Here is a 10031-nt window from a genome sequence, read left to right as displayed (position 1 = left end):
CTGGGTCCAGTGGCCACGACGCAGACACACCGTGGAACAGAAAACAGAACGCCGAGGGACGTCAGGACGGATAAGTGATACATAGTGACTAAGGTCCCGTAGTCTGCCATTCCGCGGCCATATAGTGACCGGTCTTTGCCGGATTAGTCGTGTTCTCCCAATCCTTGCTTATGTGTATTGGCTCCCTGCGAGGACAACTACTGTTATTCTGTTGGTTGCGTAACAATAACCCTAATGGTATTTATCTATAAAAGTTAACGTTTAAAGTCATTTCTGTCTCGCGTCTCGTCACTGCATCCTGCGTACCTGCTATTACCACATTGGTTTACCAAGCTTGACCTCAGGGGGACGTATAATCTTATTCGCATCAAGCACGGGGATGAATGGAAGACGGCATTTAATACTCCGGAGGGACATTTTGAGTACCTGGTGATGCCTGTTGGGCTCACTAATGCCCCTTCTGTCTTCCAGTCTCTTATGAACGATATTTTCCGCGACTTTGTGGATAAGTTTTTGATCATTTATCTGGATGATATTTTGATCTTTTCCAGTGATTGGGATTCTCATGTGGAACATGTCCGGACTGTGTTCCTGATTTTGAGGGAAAATTCTCTGCATGTTAAGGGCTCGAAGTGACTCTTTGGTGTACAGAGGATTTCATTTTTGGGATTCATTTTGTCCCCCGTCTACTATTTGAAGGCTCTCCAGAAGTTTTTGGGTTTTGCTCATTTCTACCGTAAATTTATAAGTAATTTTTCTGGTATTTTTAAACCACTGACTGATTTGACTAAAAAGGGCACTGATGTTTGGAATTGGTCTCCAGAAGCAGTTTTGGCATTTCAGGAGCTTAAGCGGAGATTCACTTCTGCTCCGGTTCTACGGCAACCTGATGCCTCACTCCCATTTCAGGGGGAGGTAGATGCTTCTGAGATTGGCGCAGAAGCCGTTTTGTCTCAAAGAGATCCGGTGACTTCTAAGATGAATCCCTGTGCCTTCTTTTCTCGAACATTCTCCCCATCTGAGCGTAATTATGACGTGGGGAATCAGGAATTGTTGGCCATGAAATGGGCATTTGAAGAGTGGAGACATTGGTTGGAGGGAGCTAGACATCAAGTTGTGGTCCTCACCGACTACAAGAATTTGATTTATCTTGAATCAGCCAAACGCTTGAATCCTAGACAGGCTAGGTAGGCCTTGCCTTTCACACATTTTAAGTTTGTGGTCTCTTTTCTTCCGGGCACTAAGAATGTTAAAGGGGTTGTCCGGACTTTTCACATAATCTCAGTACATATCTGGGCTGCAGAATTATGACAATAAGTAACATAGTTTTGAAGGAATTTACTTTCTGTCACTAGTTTGCACGGTTTTCTAGATATTCTGAACAGAACGTCCAAGGGGGGTGTGCTATGGCATTGAAATGAGAACTAGTCATAACCTCCTACTCTACTCCAAACATGCCCTCTATAGCAACAACCCCACCCTCCATAGCTACAGGCCCTCCCCGTCCACATGAAGAAGCCCTCATCACACAGTAACAAATCCTCCCCCTCTAGCAGCCTCACTGCAGAGAGCAGCTGCTCTTCCCCCAGACACACGCTGAACAGTGTTCTATGGAAAGTGAAACTAGTGAGGAGGGAAAATCGTTTCTTGCGGATTCTCTTGATGTGACCGAGCCTACTACCATTCTAAATGAGGGTGTAGTTCTTTCTGCCATCTCATCCGATTTGAGACGTGCCCTGGAGATATTTCAGGAGGACAAACCTGAACGTTGCCCTATGGGAAAATTGTATGTCCCTGACCAGTGGAGTAAAAGAGTAATGTTTGAAATTCATTGCTCCGTGTTGGCTGGTCATCCAGGTATTTTTGGTACCAGAGATTTGGTGAGTCGGTCTTTTTGGTGGCCTGCCTTATCTCGTGATGTCAGGAATTTTATGCAGTCCTGTGGGACTTGTTCTCGATCCAAGCCCTGTTCTCGATCTAGTGGGTTGTTGATGCCCCTGTCGGTGCCCAGGAGGCCATGGACTCATATCTCAATGGATTTTATTTCTGATCTTCCTGTCCCTCAGAGGATGACTGTTATCTGGGTGATCTGTGATAGATTTTCTAAGATGGTCCATCTTGTAAAACTCCCAAAGTTGCCATCTTCTTCTGAGTTGTTGCCCTTGTTTTTACAACAGGTGGTTCTGTTGCACGGGATTCCTGAGAACATTGTGTCGGACAGAGGAGTCCAGTTTGTTTCCAGATTTAGGAGAGCTTTTTGTTCCAAACTGGGAATTCAGTTATATTTCTCCTCTGCATTTCATTCTCAGACCAATGGGCAGACTGAGAGAACAAACAAGACTTTGGAATCCTATTTCAGATGTTTCATATCTGCTGATCAGGATGACTGGGTCTCATTTTTGCCCTTGGCCGAATTTGCGCTAAACAATAGGGCTAGTTCTGCCTCTTTGATGTCGCTCTTTTTCTGGAACTTTGGGTTTCATCCTTGATTTTCTTCAGGGCAGGTGGAATCTTCAGCCTGCCCAAGTGTGGATTCTGTGGTAGAGAGAATGCAGCAGATTTGGGACCAAGTGGTGGATAAGTTGTCCCACTCTCAGGAAAAAGCCCAATGGTTTTCCAACCGGCATAGGACCATTGGTCCCTGGTTTAAAGTGGGTGATATGGTTTGGTTGTCTTCAAAGATTATTCCTATGAAGGTTGCATCTCCAAAATTCAAGCCAAGATTCATTGGACCTTATAAGATTTTGGAAATCCTTAATCCCGTTTCTTTCCATTTCGCTCTTCCAGTTACGTCTATGATTCATAACGTGTTCCATAAATCCTTGTTGAAGAGGTTTGTAGAGCCAGTAGTTCCCATGGCGGCACCTCCTGACCCTGTATTGGTTAAAGGTAATTTGGAGTATGAGGTAAAGAAAATTTTGGATTCTCGTTTGGCTAGACGGAGACTCCAGTACTTGGTCAAATGGAAGGGATATGGCCAGGAGGATAATTCTTGGGTCTCTGCTTCTGACATTCATGCTGAAAGATTGGTACGTGCTTTTCATCGGGCCCATCCTGACCGGCCTGGTTGCGTGGATGAGGGTTCGGTGACCCCTCCTCAAGGGGGGGTACTGCTGTGAATTCTCTCTCTGGCTTCCCTCTGCTGATTACTTAAGGTAGTGGAGCTGGTCAGATTGACAGAGGGGTTGTGAGTTCTCTTTCTGGGCTCCCTCTGGTGGTTACTGGAGGTAGTGGAGCTGATCTGATTGACAGAGGCTTGCCACCTGATAATGAGGAAGACGATTGGAGATCGGGGGTTTCAGATTGGGATTTAAGACAGCCGACTCCCTCTATCCCTGCTGGTGATTTTCTTCCTGTGCCTCCTGAGGTCTGATGTCTCCTGCTCTGTCCCTGCATGTTCAGCTAAGTGGTTCATTTGCTACTCTGTTTGCATTTGATCTGGTTTTGTCTATCTCTGCTTTGTGCGGGTCAGCCAGCTCCAGCTGGGGCTGTGCTGAATCACCGCCCATATGTTACTGCTTGGGCCAGTTTGTTTTGTCCCCTGTTATATTGGTCTCTTTTTGCTTTGCTTTCAGAATATACCAGAGTGCTGATATAGTGGGGGCAAAGTCGTGCGACTTCAGTGTTTTTTTGTACATCAGACGTATTGGACTTTTGCAGGGTTTTTTGCGTGATTGCAGACAGTGTCTTTCCTTTCCTGTCCTGTCTAGTCAGTGTGGGCCCCATCATTTGCTCAGTCTATTTTTCTGCCTGTGTTTGTGTTTTCATCTTGTCTCACCGACAATATATGTGTAGGGGCTATCTTTTCCTTTGGGGTCTGCTCCGAGGCAGTTTAGATTTCCAAGGCATCTAGGATCATCGTAGGTACGCTCCACGGCTACTGCTAGTTGTGTGGACAGGATCAGGGGTCTGCAATCCGCTTAGTTACCAACCTCTCTGGTTTTCTGTGGCTTAGCCTGGGCCTGTTATCCTCAGTGACCCATTCATAACAGGTATAGCCAGCAAGGAAGTGCAGTGAAGGGGGAACATATAAAACCAAACCCAGAATGTGATAAGGCAGACCAAACAGGAAAATTTAATCAAGATGGGGGAACAAAGACAATTGGAGCCATCAGCATTTGGACAGGTAAGAATAGGTAATAGCTCAGCAGACAGGAGAATCGACCACAGAGCAAGAGGTCAGCGGATCTTATTCCTAAACTGAGCCATGACAGCCACATGTCTTCAGGCTGCAATTATATCAGAGACACCATTTTATCTTATACTTGGAGCTCCTCTTTAAGGTAATCACTGGCCGTAGCAGCTGAGCGGGGATATTCTGTCTATAATGGCTGAGTTGCTGAGCTCAAGATTGGCTGCTTCACTATGGTTATGATATTGACGTTGCAGCCAATGATACACTAATGCTTTTCAGCTTTGCCCGCAGTTTGGCAAAGCATACTGCGCACAGGCGTGAGGCAATTTGAATGCGCAAGCGCGGGACTTGTACGCGAACAACGCTATTCACAGAACGGAATGTGTGCAGCACGCCAATTTTGGGTGGAGAGAGGTACCAGAAACAACGCCCATCGGACCGGACCGAGGATATTTACATACAGCGTGGGAGCAATATAAAAGGTTTTTATGGGGGGTTCATGGGGTGTCAGGGGGTTTCCCAAGTAGTTGGGGAATGTATACCTCACACTCTATTAGATGCTATTTTTAGTTGATAGGCCAAAAAACGTGACAGATTCCCTTTAATTGGGTCCATTGGTCACTTGGTCACATGGGTAGACCACACATCACTGCTAATGATAACTAACTAAAAACCGTCTGGAGCACAGGAGCGATGATGGTGTAATGGCAATATGTATGGCTAGTTGAGTATAGGTTACTTATTTTCTGACTTATTATATTGCCTCCCTTTGGTCAGCATTTTTATAATCTCACAAAAGTCTTTTAAAAGTGTTGTGCCGTTACAGGAAATATTAGTCCGTGTGTACAATTTGGTATAAAAGACAAACTGCACTACACTCACTATCCCTGGGTCTAACTGGTGAGCCTCTGCCTCCGCTAGCCTTGGCTGCAGTGCTGATATCACTTCGACAGCGTGGCGGCCAAACAGGGAGCTTAGCGGTTCTGAGTGGGGGTAGTGTTGATGGTGAGTAAAACATCTTTTTTTTCGCAAACAGCCAGGGGGCAGCCCTTTTAATGTCAAGTTTAGGTGTACACTAAAAAAAATATACAACAATTTGGGTCTTATTAACAGCACAGATTTGCGCAATTTTTATGAGTTTTCAGCCAAAATGAACGAAGTAGGATAATGTATACCTGCATCAAAACTTCATTGTGTGAACATAGCCTTTTGTTTAGAGGTTACTGATATTTCCCTCCCATTCTACAAACTGGTATATTTTATCACGAGAATGCTTAAATGGTGCAGGATATGTTGGCTGAATCATAGCCGACCAGCACTTTCTCTTCAGTAAATGGTGTTTTGTAAAAAGTATGTAAAATTATACATGTATAGATACATTGTATATAATTAGGGTGGTTTCACATTAGCGCTTTTTAAACGCACGCACGGCCGGGGGTAGCTCCGCCCCCGAGCCGGCTCTCTGCCCGGCATGCCTGCCCCTTGCTTGTAGCGCCGCCTCCTAGCGCACAGCGCCGCCTGCGATCGGCGCACCCTATCTTTAGCATAGGGTGCTCAGATCGTGCGCAGGCCGTGCGCTAGTTGCGCTTTGACCTGCGCACTTTTGACGGTGCGCCGTGCGCTCCTAAATCAAACTTTTCAGATTTTGGCGCGCACGGCGCACCGTCAAAAGTGCGCAGCGCAGGTCAAAGCGCAACTAGCGCACGGCCTGCGCACGATCTGCGCACCCTATGCTAAAGATAGGGTGCGCCGATCGCAGGCGGCACTGTGCGCTAGGAGGCGGCGCTACAAGCAAGGGGCGGGCATGCCGGGCAGAGAGCCGGCTCGGGGGCGGAGCTACCCCCGGCCGTGCGTGCGCTTAAAAAGCGCTAATGTGAAACCACCCTAACTGTGATTTTAATACTTGAAACTAGAAATATTAGCAGCATTGAATGCCACAGATAATACCATTTGAGTATCTGTTTAATTAAATCCTAAGTAGCTTGGTTTAAGATGCATAGCACAAACACAGCTAATTAATCCAAGTGTCTGTAGGTACAGTATTCATTGCTGAAACCACACCAAAACCGAAAACTAATCCATACTTTGCTACATTTGGTTACGTTTTGTATCAAAATAAATAAAGGAATTTATAGAATATGGCAGGCGATTGAAAGATTTAGTGTGAGTCACCGGATCTATTTGGCTTGAGCAAATCTGTCCTCCTAAGGTGTCACCTTCAGCATTATTAAGGATATGCTTTCCCGACCACAGTGAGATTAATACAGACCTGACACCTTCCTATGTCACTAACACAGCACCAGTCTGGATCTCATCGCATAAACCACTATATTGGATACAAGAAAAATTACCTTTTAAATTAATATATACGTTCGGAGACATCTTTTAAGATGAGTCTTAAACAGGAGGATGTGGTGGCATTTTTGGAAAACAATCCAGTGTTTACTGAAAAATACTTCAAAAAGAAGCTCAAACCAGAGACAATAGCAAATGCCTTTGGCCGAAAAGATATGACTGTTGACTTTGCTACTTTCCGGGAACTCGCTCAGGTAGAGGAGAGTGAAATTCTCTTTGAACTTATTAAAGACATGCAAGAAAGTATAAATATGGAAAAAGTTGTATTTAAGACCCTTAGGAGAATCAATAGTCTTATTCATGCAGACCGGTGCAGTCTCTTCATGTACAGGCAAAGAAATGGGACTCCTGAATTAGCCACAAGGCTTTTCAATATCCAGGAAAATAGTAAATTGGAGGATTGCCTTGTACCACCCGACAGTGAAATTGTGTTTCCTTTGGATATTGGCATTGTAGGACATGTTGCACACACAAAAAAGACCATCAATGTCACAAACGTTTCGGAGGTAGGTGGAAAGCTGTTCCTGATGACTAGATTCTATTATGTGAATAGATTTGTTCAAATAAAGCATCAAAACTACAAAAAAAGAATTAAAGTTGCTTCAACATAATCCACAGCACCTTACAGACATTGTTATCATCACTATCTCCAGTAGAACTCACAATCTAAATTCCCTATCAGTACTTGACAGCCCATTTTTGTCCAGTTTTTGGTGTTTCTTACTTATTTTCCAGGTGTGCCTTATTCTTCTTTTGATTTGTCCCCTTTGTAATGTCTATTTCATATGCTTGTCTATTTTTTTTTATGTTCACCTTTGTGGGCGAGGTTTTGGGTTTCCAAAGTTCATCAATTATGACTCTTTTTCTACAAATGTACTCAAGTTTCATTTAATGTGCACCTTAATTTTTGCCCCAAATGTGCTGCATTTTTGCGGATCATATAAATTTACACTGTAAAATGATGCAAAAAGGATAAATAAAAACAATAAAGAACATTTTTGATTTTGAACAAATTCATGAGTCATCATGTGCACTGGTATAAAAAAAAAAACATATTACCACAAAAAATAATACAAAGCAAAAAAAAGAAAAAAAAAAGTGACTTAAAAATTACAAATGATGAATCAGGCCCAATGCCTTAGGGGTGTTGTACAAAACCCAAAAAACACAGGGGGAGTATGTAAACTCCTTGCAGGCATGGTCTTTGGTTAGATTTATTTCCATACGTAAAAGTGTTAACCACTGAGCCACTGTTTATATATCTTGGGAACATGTTCTAATTGGTCTAATTGGTTTTATTTGAAGTAATGAGATTGTTGGATATTTAAATCAGATTAGTATACAATTAAAGGGTTACTCCCATCTTCATAAATGGATATTGTTGAACTTTTACATTTTACTACTTAATAAAATTTTGAGTCATTCTTGAGATATTAACAGTTTTCTTTTATTTACCATTTTTATAAAAAATACCATACTTATGTTGTATATTCCTGCCTCAATTCACACACATCCTCGTTACCACAATATCGTGAGGCATTGATGTTTTAATACACTATCTTGATACACTATGCATTTAAACTCGAATGTAATAAACTTGCACACTCATTCATCTCTAATGCCAAGTCAAAAGAACTCGTGTTGTAGATGGCCCAAGGCCTTTGACAAATGGATGGACTAATTAGCTAGATTTTGTTGCTGAATTATACCTTAACAATTATTTATTAACTTTTTAAAGGGGTTTTCCATTATGACACTGTTGGACACTGTTGGACACTCATAACCCCCACCAATCAGCTCCTGCAGTGTCTAGATATAAAATGTGTATGGAGTGGAACATCACCATTCATTTGACTTGGAGCTAATCTGCAGTACCTAGGAGCAGCCACTAGCAGTGCTGTGGAGCTGTGGTTTTCCACTCCATACACTGTTTACATCTGGCTGTTGGCGCAGCTGGTAACAGCTGATTGGTTGAGATGATGGGGTTTGCAACCCTATAATCTTATTACGATGACCCCTCCTATGGACAGGTCATGAATTGTTGTTTCCTGCATGATATCTTTACTTTCAAAAGTAGTAAAACAGTGTGCTAAAATACATTCCTCACACTGGAATTGCAACACCCAGAAGGAAAAGTAGCACAATTAAGGAAGTCACAGGAGGGATAGGCATGTTACTGATAGGAAATTGATGAGATCCAGGGCCTTGTTCACATTGATTTCAATTAGCTTCACTTGGCCCATATCTGCTATTAACTTGCTGTGCTTATTAGGTGAAACATCAATCTCGCTCTCCTCTTTAGTATGTACAGAGCTGAAGGACCCATTCAGTTATTCTGCCTTCTCTTGATCAGACCATTTGAATATTTATGCCATCCTTTGGGGGCCATGCAAATTGCACGCTAACTCCACCCATAAAGTCCATCCTGACACTGGCGCTGGTGTCCGGACGTGATCAATCATTGCACGCGCCTCATCCTTCAGGAGTGAACATTGCAAGAAAAAAATCAAGGGCCGTCAAAATACAGCTCAAGCACTGCGGTCCCCGGGAATTTGCCCAGGGGCAGGATAAAAGGTCATCGAGGTTGGGCCCAAGGTTCTCCACCGCTGATTTAGGGGATCTGCCAATGTAGACTATGTGCTTTGTTTGATTTATATATTTAGAGAATTTGTCACCAGTTTTTGATAACTTACCTGAGAGCAGCACAATGTAGAGAAAGAGACCCTATTTCCAGCAATATACAATATCACTTACTTTACTGGTTGCAGCAGTTATGATACAATCAGAGTTTTATCAGCTTTGGATATAGCAGTGCTCAGAAAGCTGAGCCCTCAGCCCTGATTAGCAGCTTTCTGTATACATTGTACAGTGACATAGACCTGCTTATCAGCACTCGGGGTATGGTTGGACTAGGAGGCACACCGCAGAAAACACCGTGAGCACAACTAATAGATGGTGCTAAGGTTAGGTCCCCAAACCATGTAGTAATAAGCATAAAACCTAGCGCTCAACTTAATGACGTGGAAAGAAAATTTATTGTAGTACAAGAAAGACGTTTCGGTCTGATGCAACGTTCTTCAGTTACGTGCTCTACTGAACATGCAGAGAGTATAGATAGACCTGATAAGTTATATGGTAGATCTTTTAGTATTTACTACAGAAGTCGGTATTCAAGCCTATGGTGCAGATATGAGGCTTTGTTATGCATGTAGATAGGGCATCTGTGCCACTGGACTAGAGGTGTCCAGTGGCACAGATGCCCTATCTACATGCATCAGACCGAAACGTCTTTCTTGTATTACAATAAATTTTCTTTCCACGTCATTAAGTTGAGTGCTAGGTTTTATGCTTATCGCAGCTTGTTCTATAGTGATAATCTCTTGCTGATAAAACACTGATTGTATTAAAACAGGAGCATACAAGCCAGTAAGGAACACATTGCCGAAATCAGTGTCTCTGCCCCTACCTCCTGCTGCCCTCAGTTTAGAAAGCAAAAATGAGAGAGAGAGAGAAAGTTCAAGCTCTCCCATTAACACTTGAA

General features: G+C 43.1%; 1 protein-coding gene across 1 annotated transcript in view; it reads left to right on the top strand.

Annotated features, from left to right (window-relative positions):
• Positions 1–6525: 6525 nt before the first annotated feature.
• Positions 6526–10031, top strand: part of LOC141047218 (rod cGMP-specific 3',5'-cyclic phosphodiesterase subunit beta-like) — a 111734-nt gene continuing 108228 nt past the window's right edge. The window contains exon 1 of the mRNA XM_073542172.1: positions 6526–6996. Coding sequence (XP_073398273.1) covers positions 6526–6996 — 471 coding nt within the window. The remainder of the gene's footprint in view (positions 6997–10031) is intronic.

Source organism: Dendrobates tinctorius, unplaced genomic scaffold, assembly GCF_039654945.1.
Source record: "Dendrobates tinctorius isolate UK_male_01 unplaced genomic scaffold, ASM3965494v1 ptg000011l, whole genome shotgun sequence".
NCBI lineage: Eukaryota > Metazoa > Chordata > Amphibia > Anura > Dendrobatidae > Dendrobates > Dendrobates tinctorius.
Note: the sequence above shows the minus strand (reverse complement) of the source record. Positions and strands in the feature narration are given on the sequence as shown.